The sequence below is a fragment of the Chiloscyllium plagiosum genome, unplaced genomic scaffold, assembly GCF_037043375.1.
Source record: "Chiloscyllium plagiosum isolate Xiang-an unplaced genomic scaffold, Cpla_swu_hap1 HiC_scaffold_14, whole genome shotgun sequence".
Classification (NCBI taxonomy): Eukaryota; Metazoa; Chordata; class Chondrichthyes; order Orectolobiformes; family Hemiscylliidae; genus Chiloscyllium; species Chiloscyllium plagiosum.
The window spans coordinates 62,291,397-62,307,916 of NW_028270152.1; the positions used below are offsets into that span (position 1 = coordinate 62,291,397).

At 38.4% G+C, this 16,520-nt stretch overlaps 1 protein-coding gene across 3 annotated transcripts in view; it reads right to left on the minus strand.

Annotated features, from left to right (window-relative positions):
• Positions 1–3,743: 3,743 nt before the first annotated feature.
• apeh1 (acylaminoacyl-peptide hydrolase 1) overlaps positions 3,744–16,520 on the minus strand; it is an 83,634-nt gene continuing 70,857 nt past the window's right edge. For all 3 annotated transcript variants that reach the window (XM_043708398.2, XM_087994489.1, XM_043708397.2), the window contains exons 19-22: positions 13,643–13,833; positions 10,388–10,490; positions 7,375–7,481; positions 3,744–5,163 (exon numbers count right to left, since the gene is read on the minus strand). In XM_043708398.2, the coding sequence (XP_043564333.2) occupies positions 5,064–5,163; positions 7,375–7,481; positions 10,388–10,490; positions 13,643–13,833 (501 nt within the window). In that variant the 3' untranslated portion in view covers positions 3,744–5,063. The remainder of the gene's footprint in view (positions 5,164–7,374; positions 7,482–10,387; positions 10,491–13,642; positions 13,834–16,520) is intronic.

Below are 16,520 nucleotides of genomic sequence, written 5' to 3' on the forward strand. Positions count from 1 at the left end.
AATTTAACTTGTGAGAATATCTGGTTGAGGTGCTCAAAATTTAACAAAAAAAAGGTGATTGAGGAAATAACGGAAGGTTTATGACAACCAAACAAAATAGGATGTTAATAGAATTACTTTTTGCACATACAATGTTGATACCACATGAATGGATCAACCAGAAATAGTGCTAAAATCAGAATCTAAAACTTGTTGGTTCCTCATTTGAAGATTTACAATGGTTACTGGTTTCTGCATCACGAAGTTATGCTACTTACAATTTATAACACTCCCAAGACCTATTCCACGAAGTGACCTTATGCTCTTATTAAAAAAAAGATAACTGCACTGGTCCCTAAAGGGATATATTTATATTTTATATGAACTTGAAAATGCCCTTCAGGCCTTCATTCTTGATCAGATACAAAATGCATTCACACTCACTGGAAGAAACTCAGAACACCTCTATTTATCTCATTAATATCAAATTTAATTGAGGTTTAACAAAAATCAAAGTCAAACTGTAGGAAATTAGTGTTACAATAACAGTGTAAGTTTTCAAACTTAAGACTTGTTGACTTAATGTCTGAGAGATTCAGAATCACAACTGACAATTTCAACACAAATCCAACTGTATTGCCCAAAAAAAAGCAATATAAAACATATAGTTCCTCCCTAGATAGTCAGACTAGTGTCACTGCAGGCTGAAAGGTTCTTTTCTGACTAGGATCGTCTTGTTCCTGACAGTGCTGCCAAGGTAAGGGTTTTTAGGCCTAATTTGGGTGTCTGGTCAGTCCTTCTGAAGCACTCAATTGGCTTCAACAAAAAGGAACTCTAGCAACAGGATCTAAATTATATCTCAAAGACTAATTGGGGCTTTCTCCTTTAAGTATTCTTTTGTCATATCTGTACTTGTTTTAATCCTGATATATGTAACTTATTGGTAATAACGTTATCTCTAAAGATCTTTAAGTAACAACTTGGAAAAAAGCTACCTTGGTTAAACAAAAGTTTGACTGCTGAACCATTTTAACTTTAATCATTGCGAATAAAAATGGGACCATGCACATGAGCTATATTTTACTGGTCATTTGATGGGCACACAGTGGTCATGACAATATTCTTGCAATACATGTTGGTTAAAAGGTTTATCTCCAAAATAGGAGACAGGAGTACTGGTATCTAAGCCAAATGCTCTATCAGAGGAGAAAACAGTGCACCAAACATTTTAACTATGCTAAATGTGAACTGTAGTGCCTCATTTGAATGATGCTTTACTCTACATGTAGCCTAAACATTATCCTGCTTGCAGATCAACAATCAGCAATCTGGGCACAAATTACACGTGAAATGGAACCTTCTCCCCTTCAAAGCTTTCGCTCCAGTTTCGGTTCAAACTTGCTTGTTAAATCAAACATAAAATCTTCCCTGAATCAGTCCATTAGCCAACAGAATAGAAACTAGTTGCTTCTATCCCTTATATTGCAAAAACATGTATTTAAAATTGAAAATCTACTTTTGTTAATACAGCTTAAAATTGGTTCATCACAAAATAAGCATTTTTACATAGTCACTGAGTCAACCTTATATTTAAATCATTATAATTGATTTAAAAATTCTACCCTGAAATATTTATTAGAAACATTAGAGTACAATTATTTTTCAATGTAAAAAATAGTGTGCATCCAACTTCCTTTCTCCCTCAACACTTTGGCCTGGACTTTAGTGGTAATGATGGTAAAATTATCAGCATTTGCCAACATGACTCCATTGAAATTGAGAGTAACTTTGGGACTTTGCACATGCACAGAATGATATGGAAATCTATAAGCAATTTGAGTGACTATGTTTTCCCAGAGAGTGTACTGTTGATGGATTCTTCACAACTATAGACAGGAAACTGACATTGACAAAATCATGACTCTTATACTGCTAGTCCAACTGAAAAAAATCTTTAATTGTGGAATGATGATGGATGGGGAGAGAGAGAGAGAGAGAGAGAGCGAGAGAGAAAGAGAGAGAGAGAAAGAGAGAGAGAGAAAGAGAGAGAGAGAGAGAGAGAGAGAGAGAGAGAGAGAGAGAGAGAGAGGGAGAGAGAAAGAGGGAGAGAGAAAGAGGGAGAGAGAGAGAGAGAGAAAAACAGAAACAGAGAGAGAAAAAAACAAACAGATAGAGTGGATATGATTTCAAACATTGTCTTTCCCATTTTATTGCAAATTAGTTTAACTATTAAATAATTAAACGAGGGAACATGAAACATGCATAAAATGTTTCAATAGAGTTAAGAGCTAAACTTTCTGATTGATTCCTTCCTTGAAAGTGTTGAAAATCCAGCTTGACACCATTTAATCAATATTTCTGAAGATGTTGCTTCAAGTTTGCAAACTTGTCATTTCCCTGTGCTGCAAGAAGCTTTCCACTCAATTTCTTCATTTCCATATATTCGTGAAAAACTACTGGGGCTTCTCCCTTGAAATCATGCCTGTGAATTTTCTCCAAGCTCAAACTTCATCTGCCAAACTGTAGCCAGAAGCGAGGAGAAATAAATGAGCATGACAGGAGGAACCTGAATAAAATTTGAGGACAATATTTTATGTGGTTATACATCCCTTATAGCAAGACAGGTATAATGCTCATGAAAATAAATGGCTGTTCAGGCAGACGTTGACTTTCTTCCTGCTGGCAATCTATACTTTAAGTGGATCATTAACTTGATGTCACTGCACCCATACACAAATTGATCCTGGTGCTGGTAGTGACAATAAGGGTGCCTATACTTTGGCACCATTTTTATTTTGCCGTCACCTTGTTTGAAAGTCTCGTGTCAAAGTACCAAGGCATTTCTTTGAACCAACTTAGCAATTTCTCCGTGTCATAGGAACACATGGAGGAAAGTGGTCAAATCAACCAGTCAAGCCTGCTCCACCATTTAAATCAATTCATAGCTGATCTATCTCAGTGCCATTTGCTGTCTTGAACATGCTTAATGATTGAGCATCCACAGCCCTCTGGAGGGTGGGGAGCAGGGTAAAAAGTGTTCCCATTCTTGCCAAACTCCCTGGATGTATTTCTTATTGTTGCACACAAATTACATCCCATACCCATATTTTCTCTTAGGACTGCATCTGACAGAACATGTCGAATATGCCCTATTGTTAAGGTCTTTCCTGCATAGTTTGATCTCTGGCACATGCCTGGGAAATACAATAAGGTCACACAAGGCTTTCTGCAATGTATAGGAAATAGAAAAGATTTACCCCAAGCCCATGATGTACCGTCACTAAACTAAATTAAAATATAATTCAAATCACAACTTAGTTCTGTGGCACTGGAATCGGTTTATAATTATGAATTACACTTGCTTAACCAGAGACTTAAATGGAAAAGACCAACTGCAAATAGTAGCAAGTGATTAAAAAAAAACTACCTTGTAGATTTAAATAAATAGGCTCAGTTGCATTAATTATTACCAAATAACATCAGCACAATTTTCCTAAAAATAGACTATGTTTAAGTGCAATCAAAGTAGCTGCGCCAAAAGTGTCGAAATAGGAAGTCCCCTTGCTACTTACACTGCTATGGTTCTTGCTTCACACTAATATTCCAATAATTGTGTGGATTCTCCTTCCCCAAACACTTCATGATTAACACCTTGGAATGTGTCATTTCTTCATTTCAATGGTTAATTCCAATAACATTGAAATAATTCTTTAAATCACAGTTAACTTTATGACACAGGCCACAGGAATGAAAAGTCAGTAATGGACAGTGTGTAAAATCTTAGATTTATTGACAGCATTTACAAGAGATCTATATAATCCTGATTTTAGCATCTGTAAAAGTTACCAAGGCACACTTCTGCACCATATGAAAATCTGCATATTGTTTGGGCACAGAAGCTTTGAGAGTTATAAATAGATTATGCTTCTGTCCTGTGAATGTTTATGAATCTGATTAATACTTCACCTGACCAGAGTAATTCTCAGGTCAGTGGTCAGTCACATCATTCATACAACAGTTAGATGTGATGGATTGCCGGGATGAATTATGTGGCAATATTTCAGTTTGGATTCTTAAGGTGACAATTTAAGAAATAAAAGCAGCATTTAAGTGGTATCAGAATCCAGATATTAAGTGATAGTCATAATAATGAAAAGCATTAATCATAACATTAGGGGAATTTTTAAGCAGATTTTGTTTTACAATGCAAATCAAGAAATCATCTTTCATGCACCAGTCAATGTATACATGTACAGATAGATCAAATTTTCTCTCTAGTTCAGTTTTAAAAGGTGTTATATACCTTAAACAGATTATGTTTTACAGCTAAACAGAAAGTAATGAAATAGCAAAATTTTGAAGAAAGTTGTGATGTCTGAGAAGTTTTACCAGGATGTAATTTGTAGCCTGACAGAAAGAGTACACAATAAGCAAACAAGATCTCAGAATTTGAATCCGCAACTTGTCAGAGTATAGGATGAACCTGGAGAGAATTAGAACCCTAAGTCAGAATTGCTAGTTCCTTATGTTTCTTTACTCTTTAACATTGTATTGATCTTCTGAGAAAGGAGGAAAGAATTTGGATTGTTCTTTTCACTATTAAAGTTCATCATAGAGTTGGGTTACTATCACTAAATTGACATATTGAACAGTTATCCAAAATTATATGGCAAAATTTAAATTGCAATGTAGCATCATAAATTCATTTACCTGCAAAATAACCAGAAAATAAATTATTTATTATATTATTAGTAAAGAATTCAGAAGAATGGGATGACTATCAGAAAGGACTGGCATAACTGAACTGAATGAGCTACCAGCAAATCCTTGCTCTCAACAAAGGTGATGTCATTCATTGCTGAAAATATAGCTAGCCTGAACTGGTTCAGCACTTGTAAATCAAAATACTGCGGCCAAGAGCTGCAGTGAAATGTAAAAAACATGTTTCTGTCGTACTTGATGTAACCATCTGGGATTTGGATCTCACTGATTGTTGATTGTGATACATGGCAGCAATCTTAATGACATTTCCAGTAATTGATTTTGCGCCATGCCACAATGACGGCCTCCAAAAAGAATCAACATTAGAGGTGCTTCACAAACCAGAGCGCGACATTCATGAATCCATCAGCTTCAGCATCTACTTTAGACAGCGAGTGGTTATTATCAGGGTACCATAATAATCTAGAAAAGTAAAACATCCTTTTTTAAAACTTGAAAAAAGGAACAGTTGAACTCTTAAACTAACTCATTCAAGAAATAAAAGGTAGGTCAAAAGAAGACAGACATCAGATGGATAATACAACCAGGAGTCAGGCTGAATATTAGAAGAGTTAGAGGGGAAGCAAAAATATAAACAAGAAAAGCAAATATATAGTATGAAGCGAATATAAAACAGAAACCCAAAATCGTCTATAGCCATATAAAAAGTAAAACAGTGGTTAAAGAGAGGAATGAAGCCAATTTTGAACCAAAAATGAGATTTATGTATAGGGGACATAGCTGAGGAATTAAAATGAATATGTCACATTCGGCTTTATCAAGGAAGAGAATGTTATGAATCGTACGGTGAAACAAGAGGCAATTCAGACATTTGTAGTGCTTTAAATTGAGAAATGTTTTAGATAGTTGTTTGGAATTTAAAGTTGGTATGATACCAGACTTAGATGAGGTATGGCAAAGATACCGAGGGAAGTGAGTGCAGACATTTTGAAGGCATTCGCTATAATTTTCCAGTCTTTCAGAGACTCCGGGATGGTAGCAGAGAACTGAAGAAATGCAAATGCTACTTATAGTAAAAAAAAAAGGATGTAAAGGCAAGTGCAGTAACCAATGCAAGTCAGCAGGGAAAAGTTGCAGTGGTGTAACATACAGAGGTCCAGATGTTCAAACCTGAGAATAGCAGGTGGTAGATTTAAATTCAATTAATAAAATCAGGAATAAAAAAACTGTTCTCTGTGTGGTGACCATAACAACTATAATCAAACCCATCTGATTCACGAATGTTCGTTACCTGGTGTGGACTACTTGGGATTTCAAACCCACAATAATGTGGCTGAGATTAACCAGCCTCTGAAATGGCTTATTGCAAGCTACTAAGTTCAGACATAGTATGGAATAAACAACAAATGTAGGCCTTGTCAATGGCACATCCATCCCATGAAATAAATTTTAAAAAAATTATCCTCAATGGTGCGTAAGTTTCCAGAAATGACAATGTGGGCTTTAACAAATGTGGCTCAATCAAGGAAAGTTAGTGAGTATTTCTTTTAAAAAGGGAAAACTGCATTTAACTAACCTGCTAGAGTTGTTTGAAGAAAGACAGGGTTAATGCAGTTGATGCGATGTCCATGGGCTTTGAAAAGTTGAAGAAGTGGGACATAACAGACTTGTGAGCAAGGTTAAAACGCAGAATAAAATACATGTATCAGGAATTGGATGAATGAGAAATGGAAAGTAGGCTAAATGGCTATTTTACATACCATTGGAAGGTTTATAGTTATGGATTTCCCCAGGGGCCCAGGTTAGGACATTTGCTCTTTTTGATGCATTTTAATGACTGAGAACTTATCAGGCAAAGATAGACTAATATTTGATAAATAAGGGAGGTTAAAAGTTATTGTGTGTGAGCAGAATTGTGGAGTAATCTGATCAACATGATCTTATTGAATGTCAATGCAGTTGCAAGGGACTGACCCACACCTCATTCGTATATATAGTAAATGGGAAATAGCTGTTCCATTGGCAGAAGGATGGAGAATCAGAGCATGCTGATTTAAGGGAATTAACAAACAAACAACAGATATAGGAGGAAAAGCTTTTTTTACATAGTGAGTAGTTGGGAATTGGAACATATTGTTTGAGTGTGTGGTGGAGACAGATTCAATCAAGACATTTAGGAGGGAATTACTTTAATGTCTGAAAATGAGGAATATATAGAGCTAGGAGAAGGACAAGATGATGCACTAGATTGGCCTCTTTCTGTGCTGTACCCATTCAATAATTTAGTATTAAAACAAAGAAAAATGTTATTTTCCAGTCAGTCAGTAAAATGAATCATGGTTCAATATGGTGAATTGAATAACTTGAGCTATAGGGAGAGCTTTAAACAATCAGGTATCACAAATTAACCTATTTAATAAGAGCCCACTGTGTTGAAGGTAGTATATTTGCATGATTGGCTAATTAGGAGTTAGCTAGTTGGAATAAGCACTCATTTTCAACTCAACAACCGAAAATGTGTGGTATGTCACAGGGATTAATGTTGGGGCCATAATTGTTTGCAATATTCCAAATCTACAAAACCTATTCTGTCATGTCGCCCCAGCACTCTGAACTGGGCTCTCAAAATAACAAAATGATGCTAATTGTATTCTTTTTAAACTTTAAACATACCTTACAGAAACACCTCTGCTTTTCAATGCTCGATAAAACTCAAGGCCTTGAGTAGGAGGAACACGTTTATCTTTCTCACCTAACATGATCAACATTGGAGATTTTACCTGCAGGAGTACAGATTAATTTGTCATATAGAATAGTAAAACAAGGAAACAACTAAAAAAAAAGTTGAGTCTCACTCCTCAACTGCTGATAATGGCCTGGCAATCCAAGTCATCAACACAAAAAAAAAACAATCTCTCAGGGAGCCTATGACACACACTGCTTAAAATATGTATGCCACTTGTGACATTTGGTAAAATAATCATTTTGATCCTTCTCAAACAACCGGCAGTGAGTGAATGTATTAGGTACATACAATATTGCTCATCTGTATACAGAAATGGCTGCCTCTTCAGTCCTTTTTTCAGAAGGATCAGTATCAATATTCAGCCCAGTAAAGAGAGTGATCAACATGCATTTTTTCTGAGTACTACAGGAATGAATATCAACTACGTTGAAATAAACACAGTTATTACTGAAACAAATCTATGGGCACATGGACTTTGAAGAGATTAAAAATATGATTAAAGATTTTAATAAAGCAAAATAAAAATCTTTTCAAAGAGCAACGAACAAAAACGAAACATCAACGGGGGTGGTACCAGGGGACTGGAGAGTGGCGAATGTTGTGCCCCTGTTCAAAAAAGGGAATAGGGATAACCCCGGGAATTACAGGCCAGTTAGTCTTACTTCGGTGGTAGGCAAAGTAATGGAAAGGATACTGAGGGATAGGATTTAGGAGTATCTGGAAAGACACTGCTTGATTAGGGACAGCCAGCACGGATTTGTGAAGGGTAGGTCTTGCCTTACAAGTCTTATTGAATTCTTTGAGGAGGTGACCAAGCATGTGGATGAGGGTAGAGCAGTGGATGTAGTATACATGGACTTTAGTAAGGCATTTGATAAGGTTCCCCATGGTAGGCTTATGCGGAAAGTCAGGAGGCATGGGATAGAGGGAAATTTGGCCAATTGGATAGAAAACTGGCTAACCGGTCGAAGTCAGAGAGTGGTGGTAGATGGTAAATATTCAGCCTGGAGCCCAGTTACAAGTGGAGTTCCGCAGGGATCAGTTCTGGGTCCTCTGCTGTTTGTAATTTTTATTAATGACTTGGATGAGGGAGTCGAAGGGTGGGTCAGTAAATTTGCAGATGATACAAAGATTGGTGGAGCTGTGGATAGTGAGGAGGGCTGTTGTCGGCTGCAAAGGGACTTAGATATGATGCAGAGCTGGGCTGAGGAGTGGCAGATGGAGTTCAACCCTGCCAAGTGTGAGGTTGTCCATTTTGGAAAGTGTGGTGTAAAATTCCAAGCAGTGGAATGTGGTGAAACGGTTAAAAATTATGTCCCAATACATGTGTGAATCTAACCGGAATGGAGGTGTTGCTTAGTCCCGTGTGAATCTTCTTATCTGTATGTAACCAGAATGGAATGTGTTTTTTAGCCTTGCTCTGCTGTTCACATGAATGTTTATATCTGGAAAAGAGTATATCAGCTGGAAAAGTCTCCAGTTCGGTGAGTCTGCTCCGGGGTTACGTTTAACCGCCGAGCGTGGGTTGTTGGCAACCGCTCTACGAGAACTGACGGCTCCCAGTTCCGGTAACATGTAGAGTGAGTATAAGCCAGACCCGTTCTGGCGACGCTGCGGGGAATAAAATGCCCATATTCTAGCAGACTCGCCTCTTGGTCGTTTGTTCTGTGTCAGACTACTCTCCTACGAACCTGACCTTGAGAATTTTTTAAAACAGAAAGACAAATAAGAATGCGGAATACAGGGTTAACGGTAGGGTTCTTAGTGAGGTGGAGGAACAGAGGGATCTTGGGGTCTATGTTCATAGATCTTTGAAAGTTGCCACTCAGGTAGATAGAGCTTGTAAGGAGGCCTATGGTGTATTAGCGTTCATTAGCAGAGGGATTGAATTCAAGAGTCGTGAAGTGATGTTGCAACTGTACAGGACTTTGGTTAGGCCACATTTGGAGTACTGTGCGCAGTTCTGGTCGCCTCACTTTAGGAAAGATGTGGAAGCTTTGGAGAGGGTGCAGAGAAGATTTACCAGGATGTTGCCTGGAATGGAGAATAGGTTGTACGAGGATAGGTTGAGAGTGCTAGGCCTTTTCTCGTTGGAACGGCGAAGGATGAGGGGTGACATGATAGAGGTTTATAAGATGATCAGAGGAATAGATAGAGTAGACAGTCAGAAACTTTTTCCCCGGGTACAACAGAGTGTTACAAGGGGACATAAATTTAAGGTGAAGGGTGAGAGGTATAGGGGAGATGTCAGGGGTGGGTTCTTTACCCAGAGAGTGGTGGGGGCATGGAATGCGCTGCTTGTGGGAGTGGTAGAGTCAGAATCTTTGGTGACCTTTAAGCGGCATTTGGATAGGTACATGGATGGGTGCTTAAGCTAGGACAAATGTTCGGCACAACATCGTGGGCCGAAGGGCCTGTTCTGTGCTGTATTGTTCTAAGTTCTATGTTATATTAAGAATTTATTACTTTAGGTCATTAGGGTATTATAAAGAAAGGTATAAGAAAACTGGAGGGTAGTTCCAGATCACTGTGTCTTCTGGTTTTGAGATCAGCCCAGACTGATGGGCTGTAATGATTATTGATTTTGTAAGTTTAACCTATATTTCCTATCAACTGTTGGACACAAGTCCATAAATACCAAACTGCCAACAATTTGGACATGTATTCAGCTTGTACTACAGCGCCAAATAAATGGGAAAAAAAAACAAGAGCCACATTAATGTACTGAAGACAATATTCTATTTTCAGTCTACCTGTGCTGACTTGACAGTGCTTGAACACTCATCAAAAGTGAAAAGGTGCTCATTTCAAAGAATCGTAAGTCTGCACACTGATATGACTCTAAAACATCAATGGTTTTATCAGCAATTTAGAAATATATATGGAAATGCAATCAAGTGAACAAAATAGGGTAAATGAGAAATATTGCAAATTGCTTACTTGAGAAGCACGTATGATTGGAGATCTATTCAACATTGCTTCCAACAAAGCAGGAGTCGGAAGCTGACCAGCTACGTATTCAAATCCAGCCTCCACCATACACCTAAAAAAAATGATAGTACAAATCTCAACAGTGTAACAATGTACCAACATTTTAGAATTATTTTCTCATAATTCAGAGGCTACCTTTAAAACGATATTTTTACACATTTTTCTGCACAGCTATATTATTTGGCCATGTTTATAGCCAATGTTACCTCTAGATGGAGCACGTCCATGTACAGGTTTACAGCATTTTGTCAGAATGTAAGGTTACAGCCCACCAGCTCAGGAACCTTCTCCAAGAGAACTCAATGAGTTTCAATTCCAATCTAGAATTTATGATGCTTATTAACCCACAAATTAACAAATTTATTGTACTCTAACAGATGTGTTGAATTCCACAAATTGAAATGGTCCAATGATCAGTCGAATCCCATGTCCAGTCAGTGTGCAGTTTGTTGAGCAGCAGTAGCCCCACTGGCTTCAAAGTTCAAAGACCACAATGAATTAGAAACTAGAAAAGAGACTGTAATGCAAAGGTAACAAAGATATTCAGAACATTTCTGAATTGCTCATCAGACCTCACTCATCTATGCTGACAACTCTGCCCCTGGCTCCTGATGTTACCATTCATTGACAGAACATAATCCAATATTACTTGCATCTCTTTGATTAATTCTAAGATTGCTTCCTTGTGTAATGCAAACTTCATATGTTAAGCAGCAGAATAAATTGAATCATTGTACTTTTAAAGTCCACACTAGACAGCAAGTAACTCTTGTTATCTCACATACTTTTCTATTTTGATATATTACAGACAAAAAGAGAGGTGCATTCACTCCGTTTAATGGTTCAGTTTTGCTCCTAATGAACTTTGTAAATGGTAGTAATTTTATAATATGTTTTGAATGTTGAATATATAGTCTTATATTTTGATTTACTTTATGATTTATAATGAAATAGATGTAACTAAAATAATTGGTGCCTTGAAACTGTGGACTGAAATACATCGCCATGGCCAGATTTAATTAACCCTCATCCAATCCAAAAATTACATTTGATCTCAAGACCCCAGTACAACACTATTGAAGATTACCTTGTTTATTTGTAATTGCTTGATAATACAGCAGACAAACATTGCTAATAGGATACATTAAGTCAAAGCATTTTATCTTGCACCTGTAAAGACTCAAATAGGAGTAAAAACCAGTTTCGAAAGGAAGCAACAATAAATATAGCCATGCGAACAAAGTGCTGATTGATTGGGCTGTGGGTGGCATGTAGATACATTAAGAACTATTAAATGATTTAATTAACTGACTCTTCCTCCCGTAAGGTGTTAGATTATGCAATTCACAACTGGGGATGGCAGGATTGCAGAGCTGATATCTGATCTGTTGGTTGTGGGATTGCTTAGCTCAATGTGAGGGTGGGACTTTGTCTCCACACGATGCTGTAATGAACATGCATCTGCAGCCAACAAATTGTTAAGGATGAGGTTAAATATGTTTTTCTCTCATTTCCTTTGCCACCTGCTGCAGACCCAAATTAGCAGCCTCACAGCGCCAGAGACCCGGGTTCAATTCGCGCCTCAGGCGACTGACTGTGTGGAGTTTGCACGTTCTCCCCGTGTCTGCGTGGGTTTCCTCCGGGTGCTCTGGTTTCCTCCCACAGTCCAAAAAAAAATGTGCAGGTCAGGTAAATTGTCCATGCTAAATTGCCCGTAGTGTTAAGTAAGGGGTAAATGTAGGGGTATGGGTGGGTTGCGCTTCGGCGGGGCGGTGTGGACTTGTTGGGCCGAAGGGCCTGTTTTCACACTGTAAGTAATCTAATCTAATCTAATCCTTTAGTACCTAACCAGCTTGAATTTCAACCAGCTTTGAAAGCCCCATCCAGTGTATATATTGCACCTTTGTCACCCTCAGTACTTTCTCCAATTGTTGTTCAACATGGAAGAGTCTTAATACATCAGCAGAGGGAGGACAATACATGGCAACCAGCAAGAGGTTTCCTTGCTTCTGTTTAACCTGAAGCCATGAGACTTCATGGTGTTGAGGACTCTCAACTCTACACCATCACAACTGCCATTCAGCTGAGTCTGTCCTGTGGACGGGACAGGACATATCTAGTGATGGTGATGGTGACCTTGTCCGGGAGTGACTATGTCAGTCTTCACTAATAGGAGTTCTCTTTCCCAATTTTGACACTAACCCCAGCTGTTGGTGAGGACGACTTGCAGGGTCTACAGGGCTGTTTCTAGTGTTTAGGTCAATGCTAGGTGGTCCATCTGGTTTCATTTTTTTGTTCAGACTTTGTCGCGATTGATACAACTGAGTGGCATGCTTAGCCATTTCACAGAGCAGTTGAGAGTCAACCACATTGTGGGTCTGGAGTTACACGTAGGCCAGACCAGGTGAGAATGGCAATGCTTTCATGGTAATCACTCTTAATTCCAGATGCTTTTTAATGAATTCAAATTCCACTATCTGCCATGGCAGGATTCAAACCAGTGTCTCCAGAACTTTAGCTGAAATTCTGGGAATAACAGTCTAGCAATAATACCATGAGGCCATCACCTTGAGTTAAGTATGAGCTGGTTGAGCACGGTTGGCACCCATAGAAGGGTCCAAAATTTTCACTTGCTAAAAAGTGCTAAGTCGACCTTAGATTATCAGATTGCAAGAGAAGGTGCGACAAAGCATTTGCACAATACCTCACATAGATATTCTGCAGTGAACACATGACATGCTCTATTAATAGGATGCTGCCATAAAGTCAAAAAGACATTTTGTGACCACACAAGTCAGTAATGTGATATATGAATTTCAATATCAGCATGATACCAAGTACATAAGTCCCAATCACTCGCAGACTACATTAAACAATACATTTCCTTGTTTGTCTGTCTTAGGCAGTGTGCAAGCCATATAAACTAATGTTTTGATTCTAAAGTTGTTTTCTTTCATTTTAGTTCTGAGAAATGAAAGACAAAAAACTTAAGACTTGGATATGTAAGGAAAAGCAGTGCTGTTAGTCCAATGCAAATTTAGGAACTATCAAGCTTTAGTTTATAATGTTTTAAATTCGATCTATAACTTTGTACAAATAATTAAACATTTCTTCTTCAAATGGTTTAAACAAACAAAATTATTTTTTTTTTCAATGCACTAATGAAACAGACGGTCGCCTTCCCCTCATGACATTAGTACTCACCAGTCTGGGATATCTGTTGTTCCTAACATAGAAGCAATGTTAGTGACTGGGTTTCTTATCACACCGGCCTTGTAAAATTCAGGGTATTGTCCAACCAAGTGACTAGCAAGAAAACCTCCATGTGAACCACCAATGACAAAGGCTTTCGACGTATCAGTAAATCTTTCTTTAAGCACCTGTTCTGCTGAAAACTGAAAAGGAAAATGAATATTTAACCACATTAAAAAGCATAAACTGTCATAATCTATTTGACTTGCATTTATTTTATGCTCCAGCAGCAGGAATGGTGCATATCAAAGACAAGAGGAATCTTGCACGGCAATAAAGCAATATCCATGACCAGCGTCCTATAACAGCTGTGAAAAAGCAGATCAATTGCAGGACAAAGCTCAATTCCACTCTAAGAATGCACACATCTGCTTTTATAGATTACTATATCTATATCTTTGAGTTTAGTACATTTTCTCTTGAAATGAACAATATTTTCATAGCATTTACATTTGAAACTGAACTGAATTTATTTGGCATTTAAACTAAAACTACCCTGCTACTGGGCAAAGTTTTCAAATGCTGAAGCTCTGTCTATCTTAATCAATTAAGATAGACAAAGTAAAGCAGATCTTATCAATATTAGTTAATAAGTTAGGACGCTCGAGAGTTATAAATTAACTAGGAAAGACCGAAAGAGAGAGCTAAGAAGAGCCAGTAAAGGACATGAGAAGTCGTTGGCGGATAGGATCAAAGAAAACCCTAAGGCTTTCTATAGGAATAAAAGATTGACATTAGAGTAACATTAGGGCCAATCAAGGATAGTAGTGGGAAGTTGTGCATGGAGTCAGAGGAGATAGGGGAAGCGCTAAATGAATACTCTTCATCAGTATTCACACTAGAAAAAGACAAATGTGGTCAAGGAGAATACTGAGTTACAGGCTACTAGACTAGATGAGTTTGAGGTTCATAAGGTGGTGTTAGTAATTCTGATTCGGAGATGCTGCCGCACAACAATCAACAGACAGGAGGATTCCCTCCCAGTTGGGGAACACTTCATTGGTCCAGGACATTCAGCCTCGGACCTTCGGGTGACCATCCTCCAAGGTGGACTTCGGGACAGGGAGCAGAGGAAAGTGGCCGAGCAGAGGCTGATAGCTAAGTTCGGTACCCAAAGGGAGGGCCTCAACCAGGACCTTGGGTCATGTCACATTACAGGTGATCACCATTGCACCACACACACACACATTCCTACACACACACACACTCACATACACACGGACACAGGTATACACACACACAGACACACAGACAAACACACACACAGACACACACACACAGACACACACACACAGACACACACACACACACACACACACAGACACACACACACAGACACAGACACACAGACACAGACAGACAAAGACCCACATGCACACATATATTTTGTGTGGTGAATTTGTTTGTACTTGCAGAGTTACATTGCACTTTGCTCAAAAACTGCATACATTCATGTCGAACTCTGAGCTCAAAAACTGCATGAATTTATGTAAAACTCTGTTATCTCACTTTTTAGATTAGAATCAATCTAAACATCAGGTCATAGACAGAGAACACAGGGGGCTAACACCTTCAACATATTGTCTAGCTATCACCATTGTTAACAGCTAACCCGAGAATGCAACTTTTTAAAAAAAGGGTTTTGTGATTTACACATGAAAGAAGTGAAACTATCACTGTATTCTAACAGATGAAAGGCTTAACAGACAATCAATTCTTCAATGTATAATTTCAGTTACATCACACTGCAAATTTTTGCTATAAATTCTGTGTTACGATTGAGCCCTCCACAATCACCTGATGAAGGAGCGTCGCTCCGAAAGCTAGTGTGCTTCCAATTAAATTTGTTGGACTATAACCTGGTGTTGTGTGATTTTTAACTTAGTAATTCTGGAAAGTGTGAAAATAGATAAGTCCCCTGGGCTAGATGGGATGTATGCTAGGATTGTCTGGGAAGCCAGGGAGGAGATTGCAGAGTCTTTGGTTTTGATCTTTATCTTACCATCGCCTACAGGAAAAGTGCTGGAAGACTGGAGGATAGCAAGTATTGTTCCCTTGTTCAAGATAGGGAGGAGAGACAACCCTGGAAATTATAGACCAGAGAGCCTTACTTTGGTTGTGGGTAAAGTGTTGGAAAGGGTTATAAGAGATAGGATTTATAACCATTTGGAAGGAATAAGTTGATTAGGGATAGTCAATACAGCTTTGTGAAGGGTAGGTTGCACCTCACAAACCTTATTGAGTTCTTAGGGAAGGTGACCAATCAGGTGGATGAGGGTAAAGTGGTTGATGTGGTGTATATGGATTTCAGTAAGGCTTTTGATAGGTTCCTCACAGTAGGCTATTGCACAAAATACAGAGGCATGGGATTGAGGACGATTTAGCGGTTTGGATCAGAAATTGGCTAGCTGAAAGAAGACAGAGGGTAGTTGTTGATGGGAAATATACATCCTGGAGTTCAGTTACTAGTGATGTATCATAAGGATCTGTTTTGGGTCCACTGCTATTTGTCATTTTTATAAATGACCTGGATGAGGGCATAGAAGGTTGGGTCAGTAAATTTGCAGATATCACTAAGGTTGGTAGAAGTGTGGATAGTGGCGAAGGATGTTGCAAAGGGACATAGACGTGCTGCAGACCTAGGCTGATGGGTGGCAAATGGAGTTTAATGCTGAAACGTGTGAGGTGATTCACTTTGGAAGGAGCAATATGATTGCAGAGTACTGGGCTACTGAAAAGATTCTTGGCAGGGTAGATGAGCAGAGAGACCTTGGTGTCCAGGTACATAGATCCCTGAAAGTTGCCACCTATGTTGATAGGGTTGTTAAGA